The sequence below is a fragment of the Castor canadensis genome, chromosome 13 (assembly GCF_047511655.1).
Source record: "Castor canadensis chromosome 13, mCasCan1.hap1v2, whole genome shotgun sequence".
Classification (NCBI taxonomy): domain Eukaryota; kingdom Metazoa; phylum Chordata; class Mammalia; order Rodentia; family Castoridae; genus Castor; species Castor canadensis.
In genome coordinates this window covers 68,114,116-68,135,871 of record NC_133398.1, presented here as the reverse complement: position 1 = coordinate 68,135,871, position 21,756 = coordinate 68,114,116, and the positions used below count along the sequence as shown (strand labels likewise).

Here is a 21,756-nt window from a genome sequence, read left to right as displayed (position 1 = left end):
ACACAACTATAAGCAACTTATCTTTGACAAAGGAGCTAAAAATATACGATGGAGAAGTAGCAGCCTCTTCAACAAAAACTGCTGGGAAAACTGGTTAGCAGTCTGCAAAAAACTGAAACTAGATCCATGTATATCACCCTATACCAAGATTAACTCAAAATGGATCAAGGATCTTAATATCAGACCCCAAACTCTTAAGTTGATACAAGAAAGAGTAGGAAATACTCTGGAGTTAGTAGGTATAGGTAAGAACTTTCTCAATGAAACCCCAGCAGCACAGCAACTAAGAGATAGCATAGATAAATGGGACCTCATAAAACTAAAAAGCTTCTGGTCATCAAAAGAAATGGTCTCTAAACTGAAGAGAACACCCACAGAGTGGGAGAAAATATTTGCCAATTATACATCAGACAAAGGACTGATAACCAGAATATACAGGGAACTTAAAAAACTAAATTCTCCCAAAACTAATGAACCAATAAAGAAATGGGCAAGTGAACTAAACAGAACTTTCTCAAAAGAAGAAATTCAAATGGCCAGAAAACACATGAAAAAATGCTCACCATCTCTAGCAATAAAGGAAATGCAAATTAAAACCACTCTAAGATTCCACCTCACCCCTGTTAGAATAGCCATCATCAGCAACACCACCAACAACAGGTGTTGGCGAGGATGCGGGGAAAAAGGAACCCTCTTACATTGTTGGTGGGAATGTAGACTAGTACAACCACTCTGGAAAAAAATTTGGAGGCTACTTAAAAAGCTGGACATCGATCTACCATTTGATCCAGCAATACCACTCTTGGGGATATACCCAAAAGACTGTTACTCCAGAGGCACCTGCACACCCAGGTTTATTGCGGCACTATTCACAATAGCCAAGTTATGGAAACAGCCAAGATGCCCCACCACTGACGAATGGATTAAGAAAATGTGGTATCTATACACAATGGAATTTTATGCAGCCATGAAGAAGAACGAAATGTTATCATTCGCTGGTAAATGGATAGAATTGGAGAACATCATTCTGAGTGAGGTTAGCCTGGCCCAAAAGACCAAAAATCGTATGTTCTCCCTCATATGTGGACATTAGATCAAGGGCAAACACAACAAGGGGATTGGACTATGAGCACATGATAAAAGCGAGAGCACACAAGGGAGGGGTGAGGATAGGTAAGACACCTAAAAAGCTAGCTAGCATTTGTTGCCCTTAACGCAGAGAAACTAAAGCAGATACCTTAAAGCAACTGAGGCCAATAGGAAAAGGGGAACAGGTACTAGAGAAAAGGTTAGATCAAAAAGAATTAACCTAGAAGGTAACACCCACGCACAGGAAATCAATGTGAGTCAATGCCCTGTATAGCTATCCTTATCTCAACCAGCAAAAACCCTTGTTCCTTCCTATTATTGCTTATACTCTCTCTACAACAAAATTAGAAATAAAGGCAAAATAGTTTCTGCTGGGTATTGGGGGGGGAGAGGGAGGGGGTGGAGTGGGTGGTAAGGGAGGGGGTGGGGGCAGGGGGGAGAAATGAACCAAGCCTTGTATGCACATAAGAATAATAAAAGAAAAATGAAAAAAAAAAACCCTTCACTAAAAAATAAGGACCAGTGGAATGGCTTGCAGTGTAGGACTTGAGTTCAAGCCCCAGTACCACCGAAACAAAAACAACTACAGTGGAATATCTAATGAACACAGACTCAAAAATTAGTTATAAAATTCTACCAATTGCAATCCATTAATGTACGTAAAGGAACATACATCATGATTATTGTATTTAACTCAGAAATTCAAATCTGTTTTAATATTCAAATATTGATAAATTTAATTCATCATATTGACATATTAAAAATAAAAATGAGATAATCATCTCTGCATATTTAGAAAAGGCATTTTACTACTGGCAAACCAAATTCAACAACATATCAAAAAGATCATACACCATGATCAAATCAGTTTTATCCCAAGGATGCAGGGATGGTTCAACATTCATAAATCATTAAATGTAATACAGAATATTAACAAAAACAAAAACCACATGATCATCTCAATACATGAAGAAAAATCCTTTGGCAAAATTCAACATCTTTTCATGATAAAAGCTCTGATGAAACCAGGAATAGAAGGCATGTACTTCAACATAATAAAGGTTATATATGACAAGCCTATAGCCAATATCATACTAAATGGGGAAAAACTGAATCCATTTCCTCTAAAGTCAGGAAGGAGACAAGAATGTCCACTCTTTCCACTTTTATTCAACATAGTCTTGGAACTCCTAGTCAGAACAATAAGACAGGAAGAAGAAAAAAAACCGGAATACAAATAGGAAAGGAAGAAGTCAAATTATCCCTATTTGCAGATAACATGATCTTATACCTAAAAGATCTGAAAAACGCCACCAAAACCTCCTAGATATCATAAACACCTTCAGAAAAGTAGCAGGATACAAAATCAATGTAGAAAAATCAGTAGCCTTTCTATACACCAACAATAAGCAGATTGAGAAAGAAGAAAGGAAAATAATTCCATTTACAATATCCTCAAAAAACAAACACCTAGGAATAAACTTAACAAACAGAAATGAAAGACCTCTAGAATGAAAATTATAAACCATTGAAGACAGAAATCAAAGAAGACTACAAATGATGGAAAGATTCCCCCATGCTCATAGATTGGCAGAATCAGTATTGTGAAAATGACTATATTTCCAAAAGCAATCTACATGTTGAATGCAATCTTCATGAAAATTTCAATGACATTCATCACAGAGATTGAAAATTCAACCCTAAAGTTCATTTGGAAACACAAAAGATTGTGAATAGCCAAGGCAATCTGAGCAAAAAAGAGCAACACTGGAGGTATCACGATACTTGACTTCAAACTATACTACAGGGTCACAGCAATAAAAATAGCATTGTGGTGGCACAAAAACAGGCATGAAGACCAGTGGAACAGAATAGAAGACCCAGATATCAATCCACCTAGCTATGCCCAACTGATTTTTGACAAAAGTATCAATTCAAAATGGATTGAGGACCTTAATATAAGAACTGAAATTTTGAAGCTAGTGCAGGGAATACACTAGAATTAATAGGCATAGGCAATGACTTCCTAAACAGAACTCAACTGGCTCAGCAACGAAGATAAAGGATTGACAAACGGGACTACCACATGAATTAAAAAGCTTCTGCACAACCAAAGAAATGGTCACCCAATTGAAGAGCCCACTCACAGAAGTGGAGAAAATCTTTGCTAGTTATTCATCTGACAAGGGATTAATAACCAGAATATAAAAGGAGTTCAAAAAACTAAATTCCAATAAACCTCAATGGCCAAATGAAGAAATGGGCAAATAAATTGAACAGATGTTTTTCAAAGGAAGAAGTCCAAATGGCCAAAAAACACATGAAGAAATGCTCGATATCCCTGGCCATAAAGGAAATGCAAATCAAAACTACGTTAAGATTCCACCTCAGTCTTGTTAGAATAGCTATCACCAAGAACACAAACAACAACAAATGTTGGTAAGGATGTAGGGAAAAAGGAACCCTCATACACTGTTGGTGGGAATGTAAATTAGTACAACCACTATGGAAAACATGAAGGCTCCTCAAGAAACTAAAAACAAAATTGCCATATGATCCAGTAGTACCACTCCTAGGAATATACCCAAAAGAATGTGGGTCAGGTTACAACAAAGGCACCTGTACACCCATGTTTTTTTGCAGCATTATTCACAATAGTGAAGCTATGGAAACAACTAAGATGCCTCACCACTGGTGAATGGATTAAGAAACTGTGGTACACTGGGTGCTGGTTGTTCACACCTGTAACCCTAGCTACTCAGGAGGCAGAGATCAGGAGGATCATGGTTCGAAGCTAGCCCAGGCAAATAGTTCACAAGATCCTATCTTGAAAAACCCTTCACAAAAATAGGGCTGGTGGAGTGACTCAAGGTGAAGGTCCTGAGTTCAAGCCCAGTACCATAAAAAAAAAGAAGAAAGGAAAAGTGGTATATACACACAATGGAATTTTATTGAGCCATAAAGAAGAATGAAATTTTGGTGTTTTCAGGTAAATGGATGGAACTGGAGAATATCATCTTAAGTGAAGTTAGCCAGGCTCAGAAGGCCAAAGCCGCATGTTTTCTCTCATATGTGGAGTATAGACCTAATACAAATACAGCAACATAATGAAAAACAGGTCACACTAAGGGGTGGTCATATACAAGAGGCGGCAGGTAAAAGAAGGGAATTAAGAAGGTGAATAAGGTTGGTGTACTATTTATACAAGAATGAATATAGAATTTTTAAACTTGTTGAAGCTACCATAAAAGGGGGACTAAGGTAGAAAGAAGAAAAATAGAGGAGATTAACCAATTTGGGTTATAATACATATACATGAAAAGGAAACTCCTTGTGTAGCTACCTTAAACAAACAAAATGTCATTTGTTTTTCTCTTATAAAATCATAGAACAGGTTCTGCCTTGGGGGGTTGGTACCAGTGGGAGTGGGGAGGAAGTGGGAAAAGGGCATGGAAGGGTTATATAGTGCAAATACTGTGTACAAATATATGTAAATGGAAAAATAATACCTGTTGAAACTATTCCAGGAATGGGGGAGGAGTGGGTAAAGGAGAATGATGGAAGGGGTGAATACAAGTATATTTGATATATTGCAAGAAAAAAATTTAAATACCACAATGTACCCCAACCCAGCACAACAATGAAAAAAGAAAATTATTTTGTTCTTATTTTTTTGATAATAGAAAATCCCAAAAATGTGGTATTTATATACAATGTAATTTTATTCAGGTGTAAAGAATGAAATTTTGTCATTTGTAGGTAAATGGATGGAACTGGAGATCATCATTTTAAATGAAGTTAGCCAGGTTCAGAAGGCCAAAGTCTGCATGTTTTCTCTTATATGTGGACAATAGACCTAGTACAAATACAAGCAATACTATGAAAAACATAGAGGAGGTCACATATGAGAGCAGGGACTGTAAACAAAGGAAGTTAAGAAGGTAAATATGGTGGATGTACTTTCTGTAGAAGAATGAATATAGAATTTTTATTTTATCATTTTACACTTACTCACATGTGTATGCATTGTTTGGGCCACCCAAACAATATATTCCAACCTGAATATAGAAGTTTTAAGCCTGTTGAAATAACCATAAGAAGGGGACTAAGGAAGAAAGATGAAAAATTGAGAGGATGAACCAATTTGGGTTATAATACATATATACATGGAAATGTCACAATGAAATACCCTGTATAGCTATCTTTAAAAAATTTTATTTTTTTATTTTTAATTTTATTTTTATTTTAAAAAATGGAGAATAGGAAGGCAAAACAGACCCTGTCTGGGGAGTTGGTACCAGTGGGAGGGGGAGGATATAAGGAAAGGGTATAAGAGGGTGAACATGGTAGAAATATTATGTACTCATGCATTTAAATAAAAAAAAATGAGACCTGTTGAAGCTATTCCAGGATGGAGGGGGGAGCTAAAGGAGAATGAAGGAGGGAGTGAATTCAACTATAATATATTGCAAAAACTTTTGTAGATGTCACAATGTACCCCCAATATAACAATAATAAATAAAAATTTTTGAAAAAGAAAATGCATTTTATGAAACACACAGATAGAATCTCTCAGTAAATTAGGAATAGAATGGTATCTATAAAATAAGATGGTGTCTATTAAAAAAATAGGGCTTATAGTTAACATGGTGAAAACTGAATGTTTTCCCTGAGATTAGGAGCAAAACAAGAATGTACATTTTCTTCTATATAATACTATATTAGAGGTCCTAGGTAGTGTAATAAAGCAAGAAAGGAAATGAATGGAAAAACAGGTAGAAAAGGAAGAATCAAAACTGTCTGCAGTTGCAGATTGTACACATAAATCTATATATTTATTTATATTAGAATGTATTTAGAAAATTCTAGGAATCTATAAAAAATGTCCTACAAGAACTGAGTGACTTAGCAAGTTGCAGGATATAAGACTAATATACAAAAACATAAACTGTCTTTCCAAAATAATGAATAATTAATGGCTGCAAAATATGGGGTGGAAAGCTGTTTGATGACAAAAAGGATATTTGCATGATCTCAAAGCACCTTTCCATAGAATTCTTATTAGTAACAACTACCAAGGAAAAAATAGTAGCCTTACAGTAGAAAACTGGAAGAAACCTCAGCCTGGTGATCAAAATTACCATTACCAATGAAAAGTTGATAAAGTAGGTGTTCCTGAATGTGATATCCTGGGGAAGACACAATAGCCCTTAAGTAGTTGCCTGTCCGAAGTAGCATAACCTGAATCTTTTTAAAGAGGAAACAACAGGAAAAAAATATCCAATTGGGGAATGTTGATAAAATAATTAGCCCAGGTCTTTTTATCTCTGTGCCATGAAAAACAGAAAAGGTTGAAGAAGTATTCAAAATTAAAGGAGACCAGTATTTGTGAGAAAATAAAATGCTAATAAGGGACATTTTGGGGACAACTTATGAAATTGGACTATAGTCTATAGATCAAATAAATATTGTATAGGTGTTAAATTTCTGATTTTTATAACTCTACTGATGTTACATAAGAGACTGTTGTTCATAGATGATACCTAGTGAAGTACAAAGAAGTAAATGAGAGTGACATATGCAAATTACTCTCAAAAGGCTCAGAAATGAAATTATATGTGTTCAAATATGCACACACTCATGCATAAATCAAATGTGATAAAATGTTATAGCTAATCTGTTTAAAGGGTATTCAGGAACTCTTGTTTGTTTATGCAACTGCTTTATAAGTTCAATTTTTTTCAAATAAATTTTCAAAAAAATAAATAAACCTTCGCACAATTTATAAACCTCCAGAATAAATTCTGCCAGTGTCTTTGGTTTTTCAGATAGTGCAATGTTGATGAAAGTTAACTTTCTCGTGGCCATGATATCATCCCAGATAAAATCATGAGTCTAAGGAAGGGTGAAGACTATTTGGAAGCTATAGAAAGAGCATGAATCTTGCGTTTTATTTTTGTCACTTGAGCAGTTTTCTTATTATTTGAGAGTCTTAGTGTCTTTGTTTGAAAGTGGGAATAATCTATTAAACACACCATCCTCTATAGGGCTTCTATTAGAATCACAATGAGAATGGGTATAACTATACACTCTTGAGAAGTATATTACAAGACCATGTCAAGCCTATACTGCAAGAGCTCCAAGGCTTCCCATCTCCCTCAGCTCTCAGGTCTCTGCTACTGCTCTCCATTCTTGTCACATCCTGCCTCAAGGTTTTTGTAGTTCCATCTTCTCTCTCTGGGCCACACTCAGTTGAGACATACAGGCTCCTCCCTCCCCCATCCCCTGTCTGCCAATGCAGTTTTCCAATCAAATTCCTTAGTGAGGCTTTTCCTGAAAATCTGCCTACAAATAGTGCACACACTTAATTACAAGTCATTCTCTGTTTCTTATTTTGGTTTATTTTTCCTTTCAGCACTTACATATCCAACTCATTGTTTATAAATAAATAAATAAATAAATAAATAAATTTATTTATTTATTGCCACTGTTCTGCTTTAAAATTTAGCTATATAAATACATATGTAGATGGAAATGTAATAATGAACCTCCCTGTACAGCTATCTTAAACAAACAAAACTGTCTTCTTTCAAACATGGAGGAAGGTAAAACAGGTCCTGACTGGGGATTGATACCAGTGGGGGAGGGGAGATATAAGCAAAGAGTGTAGAAGGGTGAATGTAATGGAAATATTATATACTCATGTATGAAAATGGAAAAATGAGACACGTTGAAACAATTCCAGGAATGGAGGAAGGGGGAATAAAGCAGAATGATGGAGGGGGTGAATTTGACTATGATATATTTTAAGAACTTTTGTAAATGCCACAGTGTACCCCCACTACAACAATAATACAAATTTTTTAATTCGCTATATAATGTGTGATCTTCTATTTGTGCAGTGTTGTATCTTTAGCACCTAAGTAAGTGACCTCAACAAACATTTGTTAAACAAGTGAACAGGATGGATGTACAGGAAGTTAACCTTGCTCATATAGAAGCAATGCTTCACAGGAACGATCATCAATCAATGAATTAAACATTTTTCAAAAACATTTGACATCACTTTTAAATATCCCCAACTGCTTCTAAAAAATACACTGAATCAAAATGTATTTTACTTTTAGGAATTCACAGCAGTTTTCGAAGTTACTGCTGATTATTTGATATGTGACTAAATTAGGCTTGGAAATCACTAGGTCACAATTCTGAAGAAGGAAGATGGGGAGGAAATACTCACAGAGATGTATTTGGACTTTTGATCACTTTTCTTCTAGTGGTGCCACCAATTCTCAATACAAGTCAACTCCCTAATAAAGTTCAATTTTTTTCTTGTCCAAGTTACAATACTTGGCAGCTGTTACTTCAATTCTAAATATAAAATGAGAACCCAACATTTCAAACTCCATATCCTCTTATTGCAGAAAAGCAGAGCATATCCTGAAAGCTCAGCACTTGTGTCTGATAGGCAATGATACAAGCAGACAGCCTCTGTCAACACTCAGGCTGATAAATGACAAGATCCCACTGCAGCTTGGTACTTGGGCCACTTGGGACTTTCCAAGTCACATCCTGAGATAAGGTTCATTTTAATCTTTCACTACTGAAGATAGAATTTCTTGTTTTTATTAACACTGACCCAAATGTAATCCAATCAAAATTGCAAGATGTCATATTTGATCTACAAATATAGCCTTTTCTCTTTATCTGAGAGTCAGCTGTTGTGAAATCAGGACTCCCTCATACATGTTTTATTATTACAGAAAAAATTTCACTCAGTATTCAAAAATGCTTCTTAGCTTTTTCTTTGACTTTAACAAGGAGATCCCACCTAGATGCCCACCTATACTAACCCATCACCAGGGCTGACAAAGTCACACTGCCTGAGAAGTACACCTTAACCTCCTATGCCCAGACCTGTCTTCCTTGGCTTCTGGTATGGGAGAGTGATTGTGCACTCACTGAGTTTATTTTTTATATTATTTTGTTAGCATATATCAATTGTGCAAAATAATGGGTTTCATTGTGGCATTTCATACACAGATAGAATGTACTTTGATCATATTCCATACCCATCACCTCTCTTGCTTACTTCTCACCCCCTATCCCCTTTCCCCAAACTAAGATTCCTCATATGAAAGAAAATGTGGTATTTTCTTTTTGAGTGTGGATTATTTCACTTAATATGATGATCTCTGGTTCTATCTACTTTCCTACAAATGACATAATTTCATTCCTCTGTACAGTTAAGTAATGTGTACATAATGTGTATACATACCACATTTTTTTATTCACTCATCTGCTGGTGGGCACATAGAATGATTCCATAATTTGGCTATTGTGAATAGTGTTGCAACAAAAAAAAGAGTGCAGGTATATCCATTGTATGCTGACTTTGGTTCCTTTAGGTATGTACCCAGAAATGGTAGAGCCGAATCATATGATAGTTCTTTTTTTAGTTTTTGGAGGAAGCTTCATGCTGATTTCTATAGTAGCCACACTAATTTACATTCCCCGTAAGGCTGCTTTTTTCCCTTATCAGCATTCATTGCTGCTTGCTTTCTTGATGATAGCCATTATGATTGGGGTAAGACAGAGTCTCAAAATGTAGTTTTGATTTGAATTTCTCTGATGGCTGAAGACATTGATCATTTTCCCATGTATTTATTACCCATTTTCACTTCATCTTTTGAGAACTGTCTGTTTAATTCATTTCCTCATTTATTAATTGGACTATTCTTTTTGTATTTAATTTTTTGAGTTCTTTATATATTAATTCCTTATCAAATGAAGAGGTAGCAAAGATTTTCTCCATTCTGTAGCCTGTCTCTCCTGTCACATTTTTTGCCTTTTACTGTGCAGAAATTTTTTAATTTGATGCAATTCCTTTGGTCAATTCTTGCTATTATTTCTTGAGCTATTGGGGTCCTACTGAAAAAGTCAGAATCCATTCCCGTATCTTGGTGTGTTTTCCCTATATTTTCCTCTACTAGTTTCAGTGTTTCAAGCCTTTTATTCAGTTCTTTGACCCATTTTGAATTGATTTATTTTTCAGGATGAGAGACAAGGCTAGTTTCAATCTTCAACCTGTGAATTTCCAATTTTCCCAGAACCATTTGTAGAAGAGGCTGTTATTTTCTCCAACATATATTTTTGGCGCTGTTTTCAAGAATCAAATGACTGTAGCTCTTTGTTTACTGCTGGGTCTTTTATTCAATCTGGTCTATAAGTCTGTTTGTGCCAGTACCATGTTGGTTTTTGTTACTATTGCTCAGTAGTATACTTTGAAATCAGGTATTGTGATCAATGTTGAAATCAGCATTGCTCTTTTTGCTCAGGATTGCTTTGACTACTTGGGGTCTTTTGTGCTTCTATGTGAATTTTAGAATTTTTTTTTCTGTTTCTGTGAAGAATGACATTGCAATCTTGGAGGGGATTATACTTAATCTATATATCACTTCTGGTAATAGTGTTTTCAGAATATTAATTCTGCTGATCCATGAAACATGAGAGGTACTTCCATCTTCTAGAATCTTCAATTTAATTCTTGAAAGTATTAAAGTTTTCATTAGTGAGGTCTTTCTCCTTCTGGTTTAGGTGTTTTCCTTGATATTTTTTAGGCAATTGTGAGTGGGATTTCTTTTTCTCAGTATGTTCATTGTTTGTATACAGAAAAACTACTGGATTTGAATAATCATTTTGAGTTTTGCTACTTTGTTGTATTTATCAGATCTAAGAATTTTCTGATGGAGTCTTTAGAGTCTTAAAGTATACGATGATATCATCTGCAAATAGGCATAATTTGTCTTCTTCCTTTCATATTTGTATCCCTTTTATTTCTTTCTCTTGCCTTATTGCTTTGACTAAGAATTCAAGCACTATAGTGAATGAGAGGGGAGAAAGTGGACACCATGGCCTCATTCCTGATTTTAGAGATCAGTTTTATATGATTTCACAAGTTAGTAAGTAACTCACATCAGGAGACATATTTCTAAGAGCTAACCAATGAACAATGGAAGTCATTCAGGAGATTAATTTTTTGAATAGACAAGAGGTCAGAATTGGCACAAAACTTACCAGCAAGAGACTCAAACTTCAGCAAAGCACTGCTATGCCCTAGAGGGATCAAGAGAGACTTCTTCCCCACACAGCAACATTCAGTGTCTCTGTTGAATAAGCATTTAAAGACACAGATGCCATCAGCTAGAAAGGGTGAAAAAAAAAAAAAGATTAGGTAAATTCATTTTAAACAGTGTTCACCAAATGATATTTCTCTCATGTTCTCAAAGTTCTCCATTTTTAAATTCTTGATATATTGCTTCCTCAGACATATGTAAACATGAGAATTAGGATTAGAGGTTAATCTAACCATGGCCAAATACAAGTTCTGTGCATGTGGGTTATGCAACACTCAGCTTTGAGCTGACTCCTACTGCTTCTTGTCTTTATGGCCAGGGGCATTCCCTACAACTCACATTTTCCACATCATTTTTTTATGTCTTCACATCTTCATCCCAGGAGAGTTAAGATAATATTTGAGTAATAATCAAGCACCTAATGTATGCCAAAAATTTCACAATAAACCTCCATTTTAAGACAGAGAGTTTAGGATCAATACATGCAGTTAATAAGTGGCAGAGCTGGAGTTACAACAGAGATTTTTGACTTCAAAATCTGAAGCACAATGTTTATGCCACAATATGCTGAGATAAGTGAGATAAAGAAGGACCTTAGCTAGTTGAGAACTAATTCACTTATCTTCCTTTCACAGGTTAGCTAGGCTTTCACATCGGATTTTGCCTTCATCTTTGAAAGCAAACTGAGGAACTTAAGTTACAGTTTTTCAGAATCACTGTTTTTCATTATTTAAAATGAAAATGTTGATGCTTATTTCATGGGCTTTTGGTGAAAACTGAACAAGGGCAAAACAATTTCTAAAGTTTTATTAAAATAAATAAGGCAATTATTGATTGCTAGGGTAATATGGCAGGTTAGAAACTTCCTTCATGTGATTCTGTGAGTAAGAAGAGCCAGGGCAACAAAAGAGAAATTACATTTTGAAGACAGAAAAAGAGGAAGAGCACCAGAAACCAAAAAAGAGATGATAGGAAATCTTAAAAAGCATGGAAAAGTAGAAAGCCATTGCAAAGAAAATTAGGGAACAGTCCATAACTCCAGCCCCCACACTCTAGAATGCAGGTGTGAGGAGAACCCAAAGATACAACCACAGGAAAGCTTGGAGATTGCAGGCAGCCCTGGCAACAAAAGACTAACAGTCCTGACCACAGGAGAAATTCATGGTTCTTTCAAGCCTTAAATCCAGTGTGGGGATTTTGTTTGAAAGTGATTTCTCCAGCATGGCAGGACAACATTGGAGAGATTCATTTCTTCTCAAATTCTTTGTCTTTCATTTAAAATATTCTTCTTCTTGCTTTTATCTAATTTTGTGTATTGTCTTTCCTGTAATTGGATTCTTCATCTCTCATTTTTTCTATTCCTCTTTTTCTCATTCTCCTTTTTTAACCTTGCTTTTTCTTTGTTTATTGCCTTTCCCTGACTGCCCCTTTATATTATTTCATTATTGTATTATTATTACCTTTGCATTTATTAATTTCTAACTTCTTAGTTTATTTTTGTCCCTTTATTTCCTATAATATTGTTGGTATAATTGTTGTTTTAAATTGGCTTTTATTAGGTGCCTGCACACCCATGTTTTTTGCAATGTTATTCACAATAGCTAATCTATGGAAACAGCCAAGATGTCTCACTACTGATGAATAGATTAAGAAAACGTGGTGTTTTTACACAATGGAATTTTATTCAGTCATAAAGAAGAATGAAATTTTGTCTTTTACAGGTAAATTGATGGAACTGGAGAACAAAATCTTAAGTGAAGTTAGCCAGATTCTGAAAGCCAAAGACCCCACATTTTCTCTCACATGTGGAATATAGACCAAATACAAATACAAGCAACATTATGAAAAACAGGCCACACAATGGAAGGTCACAGATGAGAGAGGGAGGGTAAAAGAAGGAATTTGAGAAAGTGAGTATAGTTAATGTACTTCCCATATGAGAATGAATATAGAATTTTTAAACCTGTTGAAATAACCATACAAAGGGACTAAGGTAGAAAGGAGAAAAATAGACGAGATGAACCAATTCAGGTTGTAATACATATATACATGAAAATGTCACAAGGAAGCCAGTGAATAGCTATCTTAAATAAGCAAAAATACCATTTTTTAACAAAAATGCCTTTTCTTTTCTTTTTTTCTTTTTTCTTTTTTACAAAAATGGATAGCAGGAGTGCAAAACAGGTCTTCTCTGGGGAGTTGGTATCAGTGGGAGGGTGAGGACATGAGTGAATATGGTGTAAATGTTGTGTGCACATGTATGTAAATGGAAAAATGAGACCTGTGGAAATTATTCCAGGAAGGGGGAAGGTGGATAAAGGAGAATGATGGAGGGGGTGAATTTAACTATGATATATTGTAAGAAGTTTTGTAAATGTCACAATGTACCTCCCAGCACAACAATAATAAAATAAATAAATAAAATAAACTATAAAAATGAGTAAATTGGTTTTTAGTATTTCTATATTTGGCTTGTTTGGTGTTGTTATGGTGGTTTGTTTTCTCCTCTAGGGGGTGTACAGGGATCAGACAATTAAGAAAAGTTTGCTCACTAAGAAGAACCTCATCTGAAAGTAGAAGAGGTATCCATCACAATAGAGGTGCAAATCTCAATAGAGAAACAGAAGAAATATGAAAAACAAGGAAACATGACTCCTCCAAACGTTCATAAACCTTCAGTAACTGAAGCCAAAGATGTCAAAGAGGATGAACTGACAAATGAAGAGTTCAAAATGCTAATTTTAAAATTAATTTATTGCTGCAAAGAAGGTACAAATAAACAGATGAATGAATAAAGGAAGACAATACAGGATATGAAAGGAATAGTCAATGAAGAGAGAGATTCTAAAAATGAACCAAATGGAAATCTTGGAATGAAGAGCTCAATAAATCAAATATAAAAGCTCAGTGGAAAGCCCCATCAGTGGAATAGACTAACTGGAAGAAAGAATATCAGGGCTTGAAGACAAAGTTGATAAATTATCACATTAGGACAGCATAAAAAGGAAAAATTATGATGAGAAATGTCAAGATCTTTGGGATATGGCTATGAGACAAAGCTTCAAAATAATTGGTTCAGATGAAGGAGCAAAGGTACAGGCTAAAGGCACAGAAAACCTATTTAATGAAATAATAGAAGAAAAGTTACCAAATCTAGAGAAAGACATAGACATCCAGGTACAGGAGGCATTGAGAACCCCAAACATATGTGGACAGAAAAGAAGCTCTCCCTGTCATATTACAGTTACATTGCCAAAAATAATGAACAAAGAAAGCATATTAAAGCTGCAAGAGAGAAGCACCAAGTCACATAGAAAGGCAAGTCCAACAGCTTAATAACTCATTTCTTAGCAGAAAACTCTAAAGGCCAGGAGAGCATGACAAACCTGAAAGGACCTAGATTACTATATGCAGCAAATTTATTCTTTAGAATTGAAGGGCACATAAAGAACTTCCAAATTAATATAAGCTGAAGAAAGTCATTATCATTCAACCATCATTACCTGGCTGACTAAAGGAATCCTACTCACAGAATAGGAAGCAAATCAAACACAATCATAAGAACACTGGAAAGAATAAATCTTATCAGGTGAGTACACATACAAATAAGAATGAATCAAACATGATTAATTCAGTACATCACCAAACTTCCAAGATGGGTTTGGGGGTGTGACTCAGTGATAGTGTGCTTGCCTAGCATGTGTAAAACCTTGGGTTCAATCCTCAGCACTGAAAGCAAAACTCCAAATGAATAAGAGGAAAGAAATAATCAGAAGAAATAAAAAATAATCAGAAGAAAAACAACAAACAGGAATTGTTACATAACTTTCAACAATATCCTGGATATAAATGGCCTTTACACTCCATTTAAAAGATGCAGACTGGTTGACTCCAGTAAAAAACATTTTCTACCTGAAAGAATCTCATCTCACCACCATTGATACAAACTGAAAGTAAAAGAAAGGAGAGTGATATTCCAAACAAATGGGATCCAAAAGCAAGCAGTAGTAGTAATACTTATATCCAACAGATAGACACCAAGCCAAAACTGATAAGAAACAAAGATCATTACAAATTAATAAAGGAAATGACATATAATTGCAAATGGACTGTATATCATTAAATTTCATAAAACAAACACTACTGAACATATAGGGAGTGATAGGCCCCAATACAATAATTATATTTGACTTACATAACCCACTGTAACCAATATATAAATCACTCATACAAAAAATTAACAAGAAAAAAATCAGAATTAAGCTATGCTATACATTAAATGAATATAACAGACATCTAAAGTTTCACTCACCAGGTAAAGAATACACATTCTTCTCAGCAGCACTTAAAACTTTCTGCAAAGCATATCATACTTTAGGCCATAAAGCAAGCCCTAACAAATACTAAAGTGTTTTTTTAAATTTTCTGGTATCCTGTCAGATCACAATGGAATGAAAGTAGATATGTGTTCATATAAACTATAGGAACTATACAAGCACATGGAGACAGAGCAACACCCTATTGCACAATTAATGGGTCATTGAAGAAATCAGGGAAGAAATTAAAAATTACTAGAATCAAATAAAAATGGAAACCCAATATACCAGAACCTTTCAAATACAGCAATGCCATTCCTAAGTCAGGAGTTTATACCTCTGAAAGCCTACATTTAAACATCAGAGAGATGACAAATTTTAAAAATCTAATGTTGTATCTCAAGGCCTTAGAAAAAAGAAGCCAATTCTAAAATTAGTAGAAGGAAAGAAATAATAAAGATCATAATGAATGAAGGCTAAAAGAGCAACACAAAGGATCAATGAAACAAAAAGTGGGTTCTTTAAAAAGATAAATGATTTTGACAAAGCCTTAGGCAAAGTAATTAAGAAAAAGAGATGACCAGAATTAATAAAATTAAAGATGAAAAGGGGGAAATTCAAAGGATTATGAGGGAGTATTTTGAAAGCTTAGACTCCAATAAATTGGAATAACTAGAAATGGATAAATTCCTAGACACATATGACCTACCAAAATTGAACCAAGAAAGAAAAGCCCAAGACTGGATGGATGGATTCACTGCTGAATTCTACCAGATCTTTAAAGAAGAACTAATACCAATGTTCCACAAACTATTATGTAAAATAAAAGGGGAAGAAACACTTTCAAACCCATTCTATGAAGCCAGTATTACTTCATACCAAAACCAGATAAGGACACATCAAAAAATGAAATGATAACACAATTTCTGTGGTGAACATAGACACAAAAATCCTCAGTAAAATACTTGCAAACTGACTTCAACAACACATTAAAATAATAATGACCATCATTACCCTCTCATTCCAGAGATATATATTGGTTTGATATATTCAAATCAATAAATGCAATATAACACATAAACAGAATCAAGGACAGAAAAACTCATGACCATCTCAATACTCAATAAAATACCCTTAAAAAAAGCATTAGACAAAATTCAACTTCCCTTCATGATAAAAGTCTTGTAGAAAATAGCAATAAAATGAACATACTTCAATATAATAAAGGCTGCTTATGACACAGCTAGAGCCAACATGACATTGAATGGAGTAAAACTGAAAGGCATTTCCTCTAAAACCAAGAGACAAGGATTTCTAGTCTCTCCACTCTTATTCACTGTAGTGCTTGAATTATTAGAGCAATAAGGCAAAAGATAGAAATAAGAGGAATACAAATAGGAAAGGAAGAAGTAAAATTAGCTCTATTTGCAAATGATATAATCCTGTACTTAAAAGACCCTAAAATTCCACTGGAAAACTCTTAGATCTGATACTTGCTTTTAGCAAGGTAGCAGGATGCGAAATCAACATATAAAACTCAGTAGCTTTACACCAATAATGAACATGCTGAAAGAAATCAAGGAAACAATAGCCTCAAAAAAAAAAAAAAACCAGGAAAAAACCTAATCAAGCAGTTGAAAGACCTCTACAATAAAAGCCTTAAAGCACAAAAGAAAGACAGTGGAGGGACTAGAAGATGGAGAGACTTCCCATGGTCATGGATTAGAAGAATTAATGTAGTTAAGATGGTTATATTATCAGAAGCGGTCTACAGATTCAGTATAATCCCCATCAAAACTCCAATGCCACTCTTCACAGATAGTTAAAAAAAATGATCCTAACATTCATATGGAAACATGAAAGACCCCAAATAACCAAAGCAATCCTTACAAAAGATGTCACAACACCTGATTTCAGAATATACTACAGGGCCATAGTAACAAAAACAACATGATACTGGTGCAAAAAATTAACTGGACATGTAGACCAATAGAATAGAATACAATGGAAGACTCAGAAAACTTCCACAGGTAGAAGATCAAAACCGAATCCTTATCTTATCCTGTACAAAAATCAGTTCAAAATGAATCAAGGACCTGAAACTTTCAAAGATTTGAAACTATAGAGGAAAACATAAGGGAAGCAACTTAAGACACAGGCATAGGCATCAGCTTTCTGGATAAAACCCCAATAGCTCAGGCAATAGTAGCAAGAATGAACAAATGGGACTGCATCACATTGAAAAGTGTCTGCCTAGGAAAGGAAACACTGAAGTGAATTGACACCCTACAAGAATGGGAGAAAATCTTTGCCAGTTATTTTCCAACAGAAAATATTGAGAATATACAGAGATCTCAAAAAATTGAATACCAAAAGAACAAATAATCAATCAATTAATGGGCAAATGAAGTGAACAGACACATCTCAAAAGAAATTCAAATGATTGACTATACAAGAAAATAATCAACATCTTTAGCCACCAGAGAAATACAAATCAAAACTACATCTTGTGATTCCATCTCATTCCAGTCTGAATGATTATAATCAATAATACAAAAAAATCAGGCTGGGCACAGTGACTTACATATGTAATCCCAGCTTCTAGGGAAGTAGATATCACAGTTCAAGGCAAGCCTTGGCAAAAAAAAAAGTTAGTGAGACCCTATCTCAATCAATAAGCTAGGCAGGGTGGCATGCATCTGTGGTCCCAATCATTCAGGACACATTGGTAGGAGGATAATGGTCTGAGGCTGGCCCAGGGCAAAGAAATGTGAGGCCCTATCTGAAAAATAACATAAAACATAAAGGATTGAAGATGTGGCTCAAGTAGTAGAGTGCTTGCCTAGCAAAAACAAGGCCCTGAGTTCAAACCCCAGTACCCCTCTCCCCAAAAAAGAATATCAAAAAGAATAAATTAACACTGTTGGTGTTCATATAAATCAGTATAGTCATTATAAAGATCAATATTTAGGTGGTTTGAAAAACTAAAATAGAACTATCATAAGATCTACCTATACCACTCAAAGTCAGTACATAATTGATATAGCCTCATACTCATGTTAATTTTGGAACTATCCACAATACCTTAGTTATGTAATAAGTTTGGGTGCCCATCAATGGATGTATGGATAAGAAAAATGATGAATGAATTTGAGGTATATATTATATATGCAATGCTAAATAGTACTTATATACACAGAATACACACAATGGAGTATTATTCATCATAAAGATAAAGGAAATCATGTCATTTGCAGGGCAATGGGTGGAACTGGAGATCATCATACTAAGTGAAATAAGACTCAGAAAGAAAAATATTGCATGTTTTCCCTCATATGTGGATTCAACGGGAGAAATATAACATCAAAGTCAAAGGGAGACTATTAGATAAGAGGACGAGGATCAGAGGGAGGGGACAAAGGATGATAAGGAGCTGGATATAATCAAAATATGTTATATGTATATATGAAAAGCCACAATGAAACCCATCATTCTGTGTAATTAATATACACTAATAAAAATGATATAAATTGGATCATTTTTCTTGCTTTAAAGATCTTAGTTGCTATCCTTATTGTTTTCCATTTCCCTTTAAAAAATCAAATAAGTAAAGTATATTACCTTAAAAACATTATTATATATTACTATACAAGCATATGCATATTCATGCACACTCACTCAAAACATTCACACCACACACAGATACAGAGCTAAAATGATCCAATATTTTCAAGTATTCCTATCCATTACTTCAAATAAGTGGGTACCTCCTGATGAAAGTATTCAAAAATACTTTTCACAAAATGTCTTGACTGGTTAAATAATAAAGATGTCTTAAAAACATTTGGAGGCGGGATAAAACATGATTATAGGTTTGGCAAATACATCCGGGTCAGTATCTCAAAGTCACCTTGCAGAGAAGCAGTCATGAATGTGGATGTAGAAGAACACACTTTGCAGCTCTTTCAAGTATTTTTTTTGAAATCATAAGAAATTCTTTCTCAGTAAATTAGAATTTTTAGTGTTTTATCATTTGTTCCTTTTATGGTTTAGAAGTGGAGTAAGATAGAATTAAGAAGGAAGGCAGACTTTAGTCTTCAACAGCGCCTTGTATACATATGACTAACTATAACCCATGAGTTCTTCACCAGCATGGGAAATTTTACTTTATTTTTAAATCAGTATTTTTTCTCTGAATCAAAACCTGGCATAGTACCTGGTGCTTAATAAATGTTGAATCAGCAACAGCATCTTAGATTGAACGCCATCTTAAAATAAATAAAAAGCTTCAAATTTTACACAGTCCAGTACTCCTTAATCATATATGTTCAAAGTTTTTTGTTTTGTTATGATTTGATTAGGGTATAAATTGAATTGCTTTTTCCTCCTACTTTCATAAGTTACAAAATGCCTGCCCATATATCCCATTGTCTTCATCCTCTCCTTATCTTCTGTTTAAATATTGCTGAGGTTCACTTTTTAGCTCTTTCTGGTTTATTTTATTTTGTTTTTGAGACATGGTACCACTATGCAGCCCAGGCTGGTCTCTAATTCATGACCTTTCTGTCTCAGACTCCCCAGGAACCATCTCATCCAAATTTTTCCCTTTTATTTATGTATTTATTTATTGGCAGCACTAGGGTTTGAACTCAGGGTCTCATGCTTGCTAGGCAGGCACTGTTACCACTGAAGACACTGCACCAGCCCCAAGAATGTTTGTACTTAAGGCATACAACGTGATGATAGAGAAGTAACTACTATGGTCAAGAAAACAGCATATCCATCATCTCAAGCAGTTACCTTTCTTTTGTACATATGTGATAAGAGTATTCAAAATTTATCTTAACAAATTTCTAGTATACAATACCACACTATTAACTACATTCCTCATATTGTACAGTAGCTCTATAGACTTATTAATCCAAGAAAACTGCATATTTTTATCCTTTGGTCAATACCTCCTTATTTTCCCCACACCCACTACCTTGGTGACTACCTTTCTATCCTCTGTTTCTAGTTTTTCTTTTAGATTCCATAAATAAATGAAATCATGCAGAGCTTTTTCTTTCTCTGTTTTCCTCATTTCACTTAGCATAACATTTCCTAAGTTTATGTATGTTTCTGCCAATGTCAGGATCTCCTCCTTTATAAAAAGCATGAATAATGTTCAATATATATTCATGTATAAATATGATCTATCATAATATATAATATACTATAATATCTAATAAATATATAAGTATATTTATAATTTTTATAATATATTGTATGTAAAGGTTGGAATAATATTCATATATTTATATATCACAACTTCCTTATCCATTCATCTATTGACAGACAGTTAGGTTGCTTCCATATCTTGGCCATTGTGTATGATGTTGCAAGGATCACAGAAGCACAAATATCTTTATCAGGTGGTGATTTCATTTTCTTTGGAGAAAAAGGGATTGCTGAGTCATATAGTAGTTTCACTTTTTATTTATTTATTTATACATTTTGGTGGACTGGGGTTTGAACTCAGGGCTTCGCATTTGCAACTTAGATGCTCTACCACTTGAGCCACATCTCCAAGTCCATTTTATTCTGGTTATTTTTGAAGATGGGGACTTATTCACTGTTTACTCCAGTAGCCTGCAACCTTAGTTCTCTACATCTCAACTTCCCAAGTCGCTAGGATGACAACTGTGAGCCACTGGCACCTGGCTCTACTTTTTATTTCTTTAGGAAATGGGGATTGTTTAAAACATGCCATAAATTCCAGAAGGTACTGGCAACTGCTCAAAAATTCTAAAATGTACTTACACACAAAAAAAAAATGCAAACAACTTAAGCAAAATTAAAAGGCTGTGATATAGTTGTGAAAATATTTTCAACATGCCTAACAAATCCTTAATACCCACAACCTGAAATTAGCACTAAAAACAAGAAATAAGCATCTCTATTATGCTTAAGTTAGTAAGAGGAAGGAAGAAGTGATTAGCCACTGAAAAAGAATCAGTATCAACAAAAGAAGAAAACAATGAATCTCAGTATTCATAATAAAACAAGGAAATCTAACTTTCTGTCTCTCATTGTCACATTTTGAAAAATATATGTTGTCAGCATGAAATGTTGGAGAGGGTATGAGAAAACAGTGAATGATATGACTAAATATTTGTATTTCTGGAGTATAGGGTCCATATGGATCAAAATTTATGCACCCTTTGGTAGACATT

The 21,756-nt window shown here is 34.5% G+C and overlaps 1 protein-coding gene across 1 annotated transcript in view; it reads right to left on the bottom strand.

Moving 5' to 3' along the window:
* LOC109679340 (histone-arginine methyltransferase CARM1-like) overlaps nt 1-21,756 on the bottom strand; it is a 290,532-nt gene that overhangs the window by 149,781 nt on the left and 118,995 nt on the right. Inside the window, exon 3 of the mRNA XM_074052181.1 lies at nt 11,167-11,292. Coding sequence (XP_073908282.1) covers nt 11,167-11,292 — 126 coding nt within the window. The remainder of the gene's footprint in view (nt 1-11,166; nt 11,293-21,756) is intronic.